Below are 14501 nucleotides of genomic sequence, written 5' to 3'. Positions count from 1 at the left end.
TCTTATGCAAATAGCTTGATGTTATTCACGTTCATGTTGTGGATTAGCTAGCATATACATTTATCAAACTACTAGGAAAAATAACATTTGACCTCCATTTAATCAAGTTAACATTGTTATATTACTGATATTGGGAGGCAGATTGTCATATAATGAGTATTAGTTTGCTTGACCTCTTATTTAACTTCTATTTGTTGTTTGTTATTTTTGGTGTTGATTTGTTTTTATTTGAATTATTTTCCTCCATCATACAAGAGTATAAAAGTAATTAGTTTTTTATCATTGATTTATGTTTCAAAACATATTGGTGAATGAATAAATATCATCAACATTTTATTTCTTATCCATACATTTATAAATTCAACATATCAAATACAGATGATTGGATGGGTATTTGAAACAATATTTATTTTAGGCTTATTTCAAACTATCTAAATTGAAGTATACATGTTAAATCACTTTCAATCATCACTTCCAGTTCACAAACATTTTAATCTTACAAAACCTCCACACCTAAAAGTAAATGAATTGAATATGTCATTTGGTACTCGTTGATTTAGCTAAGTTTATGACCTCTTCAATAAATCATATGTAAAAAAAAACATATAGTTCTCACACCTAACAAACTAAATGCATGCTTTTTGTGTCAGTGTAATAGTAAAAGGAACTATATATATGATCGCATACGAGGCCTAACTATTGACTGTGCCCCATCAACGAATACGGTTGTTCCTGTCATATAGCATGAACCATCACTGATTAGATAGATGACAGTTGAAGCCAAATCATTTTTAACATCCAACCATCTTTGCAATGGAGCTGCTGCTTTCACCAACTTCTCTGCTCTGACCTTTCCAACTGACTTAGGAAATTCATCTTCTAAGTGTAAACCACGAGCAATTGCATTAACCCTAATATTGTGTTTTCCAATCTCCAAAGCAGATACCTAATAATAGTAATGAAAAATTGTTAATAGTCTATAATGTTGGTAGGTAACAATATTATATTATCTAGAAAAGTCAAGAAATTAGAGTTAAAAATTATAATTATTTGTGATTAGTTGTGTTGTTAAGACATTTTTTTTTTGCTTGTAAAGTTATTTTACAAAAAGATAATTTTCAAGTAAATTTATCTTTTGAAACAACACAACTCTTTTAAAAGACATCTCATTAAAAGATACACCTATTGAATATCTATATAAAAGACTTCTCTATTAGTTATTTCAATTATTGTGATTGGAGTGTTGAGAGTTTTGTTGTATTGTATCTTGAAGGCATATTAAAACTTTAAGAAAAGTGTTACATTCCCCGAAGCTTCTTGTTTCAATTTCTTATTTGTTATTCTAAGAATCTTAAGGCTCTAACACCTATTTCATATGAAACAATAATTATTTTATGGTTACAAAGTGCAATATATTAAAATCGCACATTAAACGATTTTCAAAGATTGCATTTGAAACTATAAAAAATTAATGACTAAAAAGATTAAATAAATTCTTACCATTGATGAACAAGTTCATAATTTTTCATCAAGTAAGTCGAATAAATTTTTTAACTTCTTATATATATGTTTTTATTAGTACTTTATGATTTTTACATGTATATTATATGGTAACAACTAAATGTTGTTGATAAACAAATTTTTCTAAATCCATTTAATATCATCACTCTAAGATTTTATTATTATCAAAAGTTTCAAGACACAAACTTTATTATAATTATCTTTTGAAAGCTTGTGACTAATTTTCAAATGAGAAGAATGAGTATCACAAGTAACATAAAAAAAATATGAACTTTTATGTCAAATGTGCATGATATAGTAAAAATATAGTCCTGGATGAATCTCTAAAGAAAGAACTTTATGTTGATTTAAAAATATAATGGTGCATGTTGTCATTGTGAAAAATAAGTTATTATAGAATGACTAATGCTTCATTTAAAGAAGGAAGATGTACATATGACAATAAATAAAAACTTATTGCAAAAGCTATCAAATAAATTATAAGGTATAGTGAATAAGTTAGTTGTTGCAATTCTATTAGTAAGATAACATATGTTAAAAAATGATTTCAACTAAGATAAGAAGGACATGTAGCTTACACACAATTCCTTTACTATTGAAACAAAACTTTATTTTATAGTTCGCTTGATAAATTATGTTTTCATGTATTGTTTGAGGTAAGACAATATTATTTTTTTAAAGTTAGTGTTAGAATTAAGTGACCAGAATCCTTATTTTAAAAAAATACAGTGGTAAAATAAAATAAAAGTAAAATCCATATAGAACTACACTTCTTTTATTTTATTTTAGAATAAGGTTTTTTAAACCTTATTAAACTCTATTTATTTAATATTGATTACAATAAGGTGTTTCAATCTTACTACACTCCTATTAGAATATGGTTTTACAAGCCTATAAATAGACATAGCCTACTCCTCTTGTATTCATTTGAATTTGACATAGTGATTTTGCTTCTCCTCTGCCCGTAATTTTTTCCCGAAAGGGTTTCCACGTAAAAATCTGTGTGTTCTTTAGTTTTATTTCTCTTTTCTTTGAGATATATTGTCATTATTGACATTCTATTTTTCTAAATTGGTATCTGAGCTTCCGGGTTGTTCATCTCGATCATGGTAATGGTGTCTTTGAAGTATGAAATTTCGCTGTTGGATCGCAACGCCAGATTTGTATTGTGGCAGATTAAGATACAAGCAGTTCTTATGCAGATGGAACTAGAGGATGCCCTGCTAGAGATAGATAAGATGCCTTTGACATTAACGGATGAAGAGAAGAAGTGTAAGGATCGAAAAACATTAACACAATTACATCTACATTTGTCTAACGAAATTTTGCAAGATGCAATGAAGGAGAAGACCGCTGCTGCATTATGGAAGATGCTGAAACAGATATATATGTCGAAAACTATAACCAGCAAGTTGCATATGAAGTAGCGTCTTTATGCTCATCGTTTGGAAGAAGGTACGTCTATACATGAACACTTAACAGTGTTTAAAAAAGTTTTCTCAAACTTGGAGGCCATGGAGGTTCAGTATGATAAGGAAGATTTAGGGTTAATTCTACTTTATTCGTTGCACCCCTCTTAGTCAACCTTTAGAGATTTTCTATGGCTGCGAGTCTCTCACAGTTGATGAGGTTTATGATTATTTAACCTCATATGATAAGATGAAGTATATTGTGGTTAAACCCGACTCTCAAGGAGAGGGTCCTATTATTCGTAGGAGACAAGATAGAAATGCTGATTATGATCATGGAAGGACATAGGAACGGAATCCTCGCGGTAAATCCAAGGGTAGATCGAAGTCTTCAAACAGAGGTAAAACTTGTAATTTCTGTAAGAAGAAAAGGCACATTAAATCTGAGTGCTAAAAGCTACAAAACAAGATCAAAAGAGAGGCTACAAATCAAAAGGGAAAATAACCAAAAAATTTTGGTAAAGCTGATGTTGTAGAAGACTACAGCGATGGTGAACTTCTAGTCGCTTCTGTCAACAATTCTAAAGTGAGCGAGGAATGGATCCTTGATTCGGGCTGCATCTTCCACATAAGTCCCAATCAAGATTGGTTTACGACTTATGAAATAGTGTCTGAAGGAGTTGTTTTGATGGGAAATAATGCTTTGTGTAAAATTGCAAGTGTTGGAACGATTAAAGTTAAGATGTTTGACAAAGTTGTCAAAACACTTAATGACGTGCGACATGTTCCAGAATTGAAGAGAAATTTAATTTCGTTGAGTACTCTTGATTCAAAAGGGTACAAATACATAGCTAAAAGTGGGGTTTTGAAGATTTCCAAAGGTTCCCCCGTTGTGATGAAAGGGCAGAAAAAGACTGCCAAGTTATATATTTTGCAAGGTTCAACTGTTACTGGTGATGCAGTTGTCGCTTCCTCTTCTTTGTCAGATGATGATATTACTAAAATTTGGCATATGCACCTAGGGCATATAAGTGAGAATGACATGACAGAATTGAGAAAAAGAGGACTTCTTGACGGGCAAGGAATTTGCAAACTAAAGTTCTGTGAGCACTGCGTTTATGGGAAGCAAAAGAGAGTTTGATTCACCAGAGGAAACAATAACATGAAGGGAATATTGGAGTATATTCATTTTGATATGTAGGGGTCAGCCAGAGTGCCTTCGAAAGGTAGAGCTAATTATATGCTAACTTTTATTGATGATTTTTCCATAAATGTTTAGGCGTTCTTCCTGAAGCAGAAAAGCGATGTGTTTTCTACATTTAAGTCTTGGAAAACTATGATTGAAAAGCAAACAGGAAAACAAATAAAACAACTCCGCACAAACAATGGCTCAGAGCTCTGTTCTGATGAGTTTAATGAACTATGCAATTCAAAAGGGATCGTGAGACATTTGACAATTCGTCATACTCCACAACAAAATGGCATTGCAGAACGAATGAGCAAAACGATTATGGAGAAAGTTTGATGTATGTTGTTGAATGATAACATACCAAAGTTGTTTTGGGCCGAAGCAGCTTTACTGCATGTTTTTTGATCAATCAATCTCCATCCGTTGCCATTGAGAAAAAAACTCCATAAGAGGTATGGTCTGGTAATCCTGCTGACTATTCTGATTTAAAAATCTTTGGGTGTCCTACGTATGCTCATGTTGATAATGAAAAATTGGAACTAGGATCCATTAAATGTGTTTTTCTTGGTTATAAAGCTGGTGTAAAAGGGTATAAGTTATAGTGTCCGGAAAATAAAAAAGTTGTAATTAGCAGAGATGTTGTTGTTGATGAAACTGCTATAGCACCTAACTTATCTCTTAAAGACTCTTCCAATAAAGAAAATCAAAAATAGGTGGAGTATCAGATTAATCCAGAATCTACAACAGAGTTGACTCCTCAAGCCAGTACAAAAATTCAGAATAAAGTTGTTTCTTAACCACAATACTTTATCGCCAAAAAATATAACTAGAAGAGAAATTAAACCTCCAAATAAGTATGCTGAGGCTGATCTAGTTGCTTAGCTTCAAATTTGGCTGAAGATATAGACGCAAACCAAGAGCCATCTAATTATTCTGAGGCGGTTAGATATGAAGACTCAAAAAAGTAGATGTTTGCTATGCAAGAGGAAATGAAATCACTCTACAAAAACAGAACATAGGATCTTGTGAAACTTCCTAAAGGTAAAAAGGTTGTTCGTTGTAAATGGGTGTTTAAAAAGAAAGAATGAACTCCAAAAATTAAAGAACCCGGATATAAAGTAAGGCTTGCTGCAAAGGGTTACAGCCGAATTCCAGAAGTGGACTTCACAGATGTGTTCTCCCTAGTTGTAAAGCATAGTTCGATTCGAGCTTTGCTTGGTATTGGCCATGCATGATTTGGAGCTTGAGCAATTAGATGTAAAAACTGTATTTTTGCATGGAGAACTTGAGGAGGATATTTACATGCAACAACCAGAGGGTTTTACAGTCTCAGAAAAAGAGGACTATGTTTGCTTGCTGAAAAAGTCCTTTTACGATTTGAAACAGTCACCAAGACAGTGGTATAAGAGGTTTGTTTCCTTTATGACTTCTCACAATTTCAAAAGAAGTAGCTTTGACAGTTGTGTTTACTTTAAGAAAAATAGTAATGGTTCTTTTATGTATCTACTCCTTTATGTTGATGACATGTTAATAGCAGTGAAAGATAAAGGAGAGATAAGAAAGGTTAAAGCCCAACTATGTGAAGAATTTAAGATGAAAAATTTGGGACCAGCAAAGAAGATACTTGGTATGGAGATTCTCAGAGATAGAAAAGCAAGTAAATTGTACCTAAGTCAGAAGGGGTACATTGAGAAAGTCCTTTGCAGGTTCAATATGCAAAGTGCTAAGCTTATTAGTACTCCTTTAGTTGCCCATTTCAAACTTTAATCGGCTTTGTCTCCACAACCAGATGATGAGATTGAGTACATGTCACATGTTCTATACTCTAGTGTAATGGGATCTCTCATGTATGCTACGGTTTGTTCACGTCTAGATTTATCATGTGCAGTAAGTGCAGTTAGTAGATACATGACGAATCCCGTTAAAGAACATTGGAAAGCAGTTTAATAGATTTTAAAATACTTACGAGGTACTATTAATGTTTGCTTTCAATTTGGAAGAACTAGAGATGGAGTCATTGGGTATGTTGATGTTGATTTTGCTAGAGACCTGGATAGAAGAAGATCTCTTACAAACTATGTCTTTACAATCGAAGGTTGTACAATCAGTTGGAAAGCCACTTTGCAAACTACAGTCACTTTGTCTACCACTGAAGCTAAGTACATGGCGATTATTGAGGCTTATAAAGAAGTTATTTGGTTGAAGGGACTCTTTAGTGAACTCAATGAAGACCTTCAAGTCAATACAGTATTTTGTGATAGTCGGAGTGTCATCTTCCTTACAAAAGATCAAATGTTTCATGAGAGAACAAAACATATTGATGTTCGGTATCATTTTGTTCGTGATATTATTGCTCGTGGTGATATTGTTGTGAGCAAAATTAGTACTCATGAAAATCCTGCAGATATGATGACTAAGTCACTTTCTATAACCAAGTTTGAGCATTGCTAGACTTGGTTGGTGTTCATTGTTGAAGTTAAACCCTTAAGGGGTTTCATGGAAGAAATGGAGAACTTGTTCATTGAGAGTTCGCGATAAAGAACTTGTTCATTGAGAGTTCGCGATGAAGAACTTGTTCATTAAGAATTTGTGTCAAGGTGGAGATTGTTAGAATTAAGTGACCCGAATCCTTATTTAAATAAAATACAGTAGTAAAATAAAATAAAAGTAAAATCAATATAGAACTACACTTCTTTTATTTTAGTGTAGAATAAGGTTTTTTAAACCTTATTAAACTCCATCTATTTGATATTTATTAGAATAAGGTGTTTCAATCTTACTACACTTCTATTAGATTATGATTTTACAAGCCTATAAATAGACATAGTCTACTCCTCTACTCTTCTTGTATTCATTCGAATTCGACATAGTGAATTTTTTTCTCCCCTGTCCGTGATGTTTCGTGATGTTTTCCTGAAAGGATTTCCACGTAAACATCTGTGTCTTTATTTTTATTTCTCTTTTCTTTATGATATATTGTCATTACCGACATTCTATTTCATAGCTAGGTTATTCGAAAATGAACTATGAATGTGTGATGACTTAGTTGTTTGTATGGAATAACCTAAAAGATTATTCTAAGACAAATTATGGATTATTAAGTTCTTGAATGAATTTTTAAAGTTCGTAAGTAACTAAATCATATTTGATAAAGTGATCTTGGATAATGATATTTATATGGTAGGTTGCATAAATGTGTCTAAAATAGATTTAAAGGCATTGTTTTGTATTATGTTTTGTAAAGCATAATAATGTTATGGAGTAGACATTTTGTTATTCAAAAATTCAAGATATTACTAATTGTGTTAATAACATTTCATTAAGGTCTTAATGAATAGATGGAGGTTTTATGCTAAAGCGATAATAAATATGTACCAAATAATGGAGAAAATGAATGAATGAGAAAATTGATGTGTATATATATAATAGTTTGGGATATCAAACATTTTTTAATTAAAGAAAGTAAATTTTAGCATATGGTGGGGTGTTGGTTTTTTAAGAAGTAATTGAAGACATCACCATAGTGCAATAAGTTTTGATATAATTTTTCTTTGTTAACTTATTAAATACTGCCATATAACTTGATAAGTTTAACTCTATTTATTAAAGAAAAGACATTAAATTAACTTTTAATCTTAAAAGACAAATGATTGACATATTTTTTTATCCAACTTCAAATTGGATTAAAGTTATGAAAATAGATTAGTTGCAATTTATTTTGATGAGAATTAGAGTTTGTGGTCATAATCGACCCCAATTATTTTCTAGAAAAAAAATTATTAAAAAACATATTGTAAAATAGAAATTTGTATGTGTTAACCTATGAATTGATTATATTAGTGATTCGAACTCTAATCTAAGATAACAATAATTTTATTTAAGCAGTACTACAATTAAGATGAGTTTCAACCCTATTATTAGATATGTTTAATGAATAAAAAAATTATTGCTATGTCTCTTTGTGCACTAGTAAAGTTCATTTTAAAACAAGTTTAATGGAAATTAGTGTAATCCATTATGTATAAAGGATTGTATTAAATACTCTTAATTAAGTTCATTCTCTATTGTGTAAATATTTACTATGAACAAAATAAGCACATTGACATAATAGTGGTAAAAGTGAACAAGCTCTAACAAGCATATAAACAAATATTATTTGTGGTATTTATTTCACTTCTAATACTAGGAGTTGCAATTCAATTCAATCTTCATAGGCTAACAACTTCATTAGAATTCTGAAACAGATTCCCTAATTGATAGTTCAAATCAAGAGATATTATCTTGTATGCATAACTGAGATATAAGTTACCAACATTTTAAACTAACAAGGGATTGTTAGTAGTTTATAATGTTAATAAAACTAAAAAGTCAAGAAATTAGAGCCCAAAATTATCATTAAACTTTTAAAAAATTTAAAAATTTTACTAGATCCTCCAAAGCTTAATCTTAAAATCCGCCGCTGCTCAAAACTATCATATTTTACTAACCCTGGTTTCAATTTCTTATTTATTTTCTCTAACAATAATGCTGTAACCCAAAATCTTTAACTACAATAAAAAAGAAACTAGGCTGAATTTTGAATGTAGCTAACTGTTATAGCAGATTGTGGCAGATGAGTTAAGAGCCTAAAGACTAAAAGGAAAGCTCAGGAGTTCATTTACTTACTCTAACTAACTGCTGCACTCCTGCCAAACATGAACCATATGCTGCAGCTCCTTGATAAAGTCCTCTTTCAGCACCAAGTATGGTGGTCATGAATACGACGGAACCACCCGATTTACGATCCCGCATTCGCCTCCCAACAGCTTTTAACAGATACCATGGAGCCATAAAATTTACTTTTACGATTTTTCTGAACTCTCCTTCAGCTAATTGCAGATGGTCTTGCATCTTCCCTGGAATATATTAACACAGCAATGGAAGGAGTGGCAGTGAAAGATATAATTAGCTATTTGATGCAAAACATCAAGGATTAATTGCTTAACTTTCCTTGTGAATCACCATCAAAATTTCTCAATCTTTACATGTTTCTACTTGTTCTTCACGTTATGGAGCTGATAAGAACTCAAACATAATGTAACCATTTGAACAGAAAACTTGAGTAAATTAAGGCAACAATTTGGATCCCTTTTACTTCTAGTGAGGCCTGACTTCAACGTGATTTTGCTCCCCAACATAAGTGCACATTTTCCTTCTATTCCTAACCTCACGTCTATCCTTTATTTTGTTTTATTTAGCAGTTCAACCTTCTATTTCAGCTACTTATCCATGATACAAAATAGTTTTTTTTTACTTATAATATCATTTATTTCAAATGATATTCAATATTTTTTTATTCTTTGTGCACACGTAAACAACTATATTTATAAATATAATAAAAATATAAATCAATTTATATAATAAATCACATATATGAAATATAAATTTTAGTTTAATATCTTTAATAGTAATTCTACTTTTTTACTATAATTGATCTTATCTCCATCATTACAATTGAATTCAAAAACGTATCTTATCCATTATTTTTAATTTCATCGATACAACTACTATAATAATTAATTTCGATATTTTTAATCATATAAAGACCAATATTTCCATCCAAATCAACCTTAAAAAGGCAAAATTTTCAAATGAAAAACTTAGTTTTTTACTGATAATTTAAAAAGAGAAAAAAGAAAGAAAAACACCCATGTTTAGGTGAAGGGTGTTTTTATATTTCTTCCCCCACTATTTATAAACTTATAGAATGCAAACTATAAATCGTAATTCAGTTATTGTCGTACTCACCTAAATTTAAAAAAATCTATTTTAATTATTAATGTTATTAAAATTAGATATTTTATTTATTTATTCCTTAAATTACTAACAAAATATTAGCATAATAATTAATTTAATTCTACAATGTTTATAATTTTTATCAATTTGGTTATAATTTTAAAAAATTCAATAAAATCAACCCCAACTTTATTCATTCTGTCAATTTAGTCTTGATTATTAATAAATTAAAATTAAAAGTTAAAAAACTTTAAAAGTAAAAAAATATATATTAAAATTTTATTTTATATAAAATTACATACAAATTATAAATAAATAAATACCATTTTTACTTTTTCTAACACAAAATTTATTTATTAAAATACTGATTTTATAAATAAATTATTTTCTTTAAAAACCCATAAACAAGACTTAAACCAGATTCAATCTTCCCCTTTCTTAGTTTTATTTTAAAAATAATAATTTATTTATTATACATCTAGCCTTGTTCCTCAGATTTTGCCAAATTTGTCGAGCACTGGGTATCGCCTTCACCCACAACCACCTACACCAATAACCATTACTCCAAACTTCTCAATTTCCACATCCTCTATCGTCGTGCCATCGAACTAGGAACCAATTGTGGAGCTACCAGCATAGCCTTCCCACCTACTAGATCTCTAGGACCTCATCCTCACCTATATATCCAATCATGCATGCCCTTCATTACAACCTCAAACGCAATAAACTCATTCTAGGCAATAGCCTAAAAACACAAATTCTTACCTTTTTCGACCTTAGGCAGTAAGTTTTAACCCAACATGAACATAGTGGTCGTTAATATTAAAAGAAGAGAAAAGTTGAATCTGCTTAAGTCTTCTACATGAGTTTTTTCTCTTAAATTATTTTATATATAAAATTATCATTTTAATAAATAAATTCATGTTAAAAAATGAGAAAAATAGATATTCATTTATCTATAAATGTTTTTATTAGTTTTATAAAATCTTATGTATTTTTATCGAAAAATGAAATTTTAAATAATTTTTTATTTTTAAATTTATTTAAATTTTCTTTTGAATTTTTAAGAATCAAGACTAAATTGACATAATGTAAAAAGTTGATTAAATTTGTTGAAAGTTTTTTAGAATTAGTAAAAAATTGATAAAATCTATCAACATTGGAAGTCTAAATTTGTTATTATGTCAATAAAAAAAGGTTGTGCCAACATTTCATTAGTGATTTAATAGAGAAGTTGCCAAAATATTAAATTTCAAAAACATTATTAAGTAAAACACAAAATTTTAAACTTGAATGACCAAAACAAAAACATACTAATAGTTGAATGACTATTTATATAATTTATCTAAATAATATCACCCATGACTAAACCCATTTATGTACAAAATCCCAGTTATCCTAAGAATCTCATATTACCCAAAATTTTTAAGGGTAGACTACACTAGTAGCCACCACCAAATTATTAGTAGCTTTTTTTTGGTAACTCAATTATGAAAATTTACAAAATAGTCACTCAGTTATTCAATTTTATCTTTTTTAGTCACCAGCTGGCTAACTATAACAACTTTTAGAAGTGGCATAATAGCAACTTTAACCCTCAACATTTATAAATTATGTCAATATAATCTTGATTCTAAAAAAAATTAACCCTCAATATTTATACATTGTGTAATTTAATCTCTCTTTTTTTTTCTTTGTAACATTAAGGGTCAATTTTAAAAGAATAAGAAAAGATGAAAATTATTATTTCAAATTTTTTAGTGTTTTCATTTTTTTGTATATTTTCAATCAAATTTAGCTAATAATATTTTTGACTTTTTAGGTGAAAGATCACACAGAAAAGCAAAACTGTAAAAAAAAAGGACCAAATAAGACAATGTGTTAATGTTGAGGGTTAAATTTTTTTAGAATCAAGACTAAATTGATATAATGTATAAATGTCGATGGTTAAATCTTCTATCATGTTAATTTTAAAAGCTGTCATTGTTAGCCAACTAGTGACCAAAAAAGATAAAATTGAATAGTTGGGTGACCATTTTTGTAACTTTTCATAGTTGGTGACTAAAAAAGAAATTTACTAAATGTTTCATAGTTGGTGACCAAAAAAGAAATTTATTAATAATTGGGTGACTACTAGTGTTGTTACCCAATTTTTATACAATTTATTTTTTCTGTAAAAGTATCATAGCGAGTCCTATACTATACTTTGATTTGCATTTTGACCCCCTACTAAAAAAAATAAATTAATCATTATATGTTAAATGAATGACCAAAACAGTCTCTCTATTAAAATTACGTCGTTAAATACTTATGTTCACACTTTATATATAAAACATAATAATAAATTTCATTGTGATATTTACACATTTATTCATTTTAATTAGCACTACTCTTCTATTTTAAGCAAATTGACTATCTACCTTTTATTGTTTACTTACTCTATTTTGTCTTATATTGTACAAGAACAAAATTCTAAAAAACCATAAAAAAATTAAAAAGCATAAATAAAAAACATAATTTCAAAATTATAAAAAATTCTAAATTTAAAAATTAAAACATAAAAAATAAAAAATTTCTAAAATTTTAAAAGAGTACATGCTTTTTTTTAATTTTTATAAAATATTCTACTTTTAGAAAAATTAGAAATGCAAAAAAAAAACAATTTCTTTTAAAAAAATAAAACATTTAAAAACTTAAACATAAATTATTATGCGTGACATAAATAAAAATTAATAGACACAATTTAACAGATGAACTATTTCGCTCCTTCATTTAAGGTATAATGATCATTTTGCATAATTTTGGGTAAAGAGGCTAAAATGAAATTTAAAGTATAATATAATTTTACCGTGGTGGTTCATTGTTGAAAAATCAAAGCGTCTTGGCTTAATATCTAATCCCATCCCATCTGAAAAATGAGGATAATATTAAGGGCAGAAGTTCCAAACTGCCCCAAAATATGAACATTTTATATGCCACGTCAACATCAATTGGAAAAAATATCAGCAGAGATGATATTCATAGCAAATCCAGATAGAAATAGATACCCACCTTCGTAAGCATGACAATTGACAAGAGCATCCAAGTGTCCAAAAGCTCTCCATGCTTTATCCACTGCATCATTAAAAGCTCCTTCTCTTTCATCTTCCATGTCCAAACCAACCACCGCTACTGGCTCTGGGACCACCACTTTCATAATTGAATCCATTATTTTCTGTTTGGCACTCCTCAAAGAGCACTCATTCCCCATTAATACCAACCTAATCACATGCCCACAACATCATATTCCTATATGTTAAAAAACTTTTGCTCCATTTCATGAACAATCAACACCAACTTATACCTAATCACTTGGATATTGGATTGAATCAAGAAACAACAGTAAATTAAGAAATGGAAAATGTTCTATTTTGATCATAAATGAAAGAACCCCAAGTATATGCAAAACATCAACTCATCTAAAATAGGAAACTTATAACCTGCAACCACGTTTGGCTAAATGCAAAGCAATGTTCACTGAAATTTCATCTCCATCTGAAGTGATCAACACGTTCTTTGCTAGATCCTCCATTCTCAATACACAACTGCTGATCACCCAGAAAACATCAAGAAACAGCAAAATCAAACACAACCCAGAAGGTAAATCCAAAGCTGCAAAACAACAAAAAAGGTTCGTTACCTATATATATATATATAATGCTGCTGATGAAATGAATCAAGGTAGTGGGTTGGAGAGATTTTTGAAGGTAGCCTAGATGATTGTGCTTTTATAGGATAAAAAGATGGTTTTTAATTGGTGTTTATTGGTAACTGGTAGCAAAAATGAAAACAAAAACCTGCCAGGCACAAACGAAAGGTCTATTCCTTTGCGCTTCCGTTAATGCCTTGTTATCTCCTTTAGATAACTTTCCTGAAAACAGTGTTTTTTCTTGTTTTTGAAAAAGACAAAAATATAAAGAGTTTTTTTTTATTTTTGTCAATATTTTATAAATTTTAAGATAAATTTATTTGTTTTAGTAAATAATGAAGAATTTTAAAATTTAAAGCTATTCCAAATTCAGCTGCTTTTTAAATTTTCTTAAAATTTTACATCTTTAATTTACCTTCTCTCACTATAAAATACAAAATATAAAATTTTATTTTAATTTATATTGTTATATTTTATATTATTAATAAATACTGATTTATTTTATAAATATAATATAATCATATGAAGGAGAATAGAAATAACAAAATTTGAATATGTATCATTTAAGTTTTGATAAAAACTCTGTAACAATTATTACGAATAAATTTGGGCTATTTTAGATCCCATTAATTTTCTTTATAATTATTTTTATTTCATGAAATTCCCAATAGCCTATAATTATTCGTACAAAATAAATGCACATAGTAGCATAAAAATAATAGAATACGTGATTAGACTATTGATATTAATTCTCCATTCAACTACAACAAAATAAAAAAGTTTACAAAGTTCATAAAAATATAAAAAGCAAAAAAATAACAATAAACACAAAAAAGAAGAAGTAAATAATCATTTTATAATTTATATAATAATATTAAAACTAATTTCTCAAATGATTTTATTTTGAAAACAAAAGAGA

At 29.1% G+C, this 14501-nt stretch overlaps 1 protein-coding gene across 6 annotated transcripts; it reads right to left on the bottom strand.

Annotated features, from left to right (window-relative positions):
* Positions 1–428: 428 nt before the first annotated feature.
* On the bottom strand, positions 429–13852 carry LOC107957029 (2-dehydro-3-deoxy-D-gluconate 5-dehydrogenase). 6 transcript variants are annotated; one of them, XM_041112544.1, is made up of 6 exons: positions 13731–13852; positions 13374–13545; positions 12946–13154; positions 12743–12802; positions 8785–9014; positions 429–946 (listed from the first exon to the last, which is right to left on the bottom strand). In XM_041112544.1, exons 2-6 carry the CDS (start codon positions 13463–13465, stop codon positions 668–670), a joined length of 870 nt encoding a protein of 289 aa, XP_040968478.1. In that variant the 5' UTR covers positions 13466–13545; positions 13731–13852; the 3' UTR covers positions 429–667. The 6 variants fall into 6 exon arrangements, with proteins under 6 accessions (XP_040968478.1, XP_016747947.1, XP_016747946.1 ...); XM_016892458.2 differs by having other exon boundaries at positions 13374–13481; positions 13574–13807; XM_016892457.2 differs by having other exon boundaries at positions 13374–13478; positions 13574–13779.
* Positions 13853–14501: the final 649 nt, after the last annotated feature.

Source organism: Gossypium hirsutum, chromosome A05 (assembly GCF_007990345.1).
Source record: "Gossypium hirsutum isolate 1008001.06 chromosome A05, Gossypium_hirsutum_v2.1, whole genome shotgun sequence".
In the NCBI taxonomy this organism is placed as follows: domain Eukaryota; kingdom Viridiplantae; phylum Streptophyta; class Magnoliopsida; order Malvales; family Malvaceae; genus Gossypium; species Gossypium hirsutum.
Note: the sequence above shows the minus strand (reverse complement) of the source record. Positions and strands in the feature narration are given on the sequence as shown.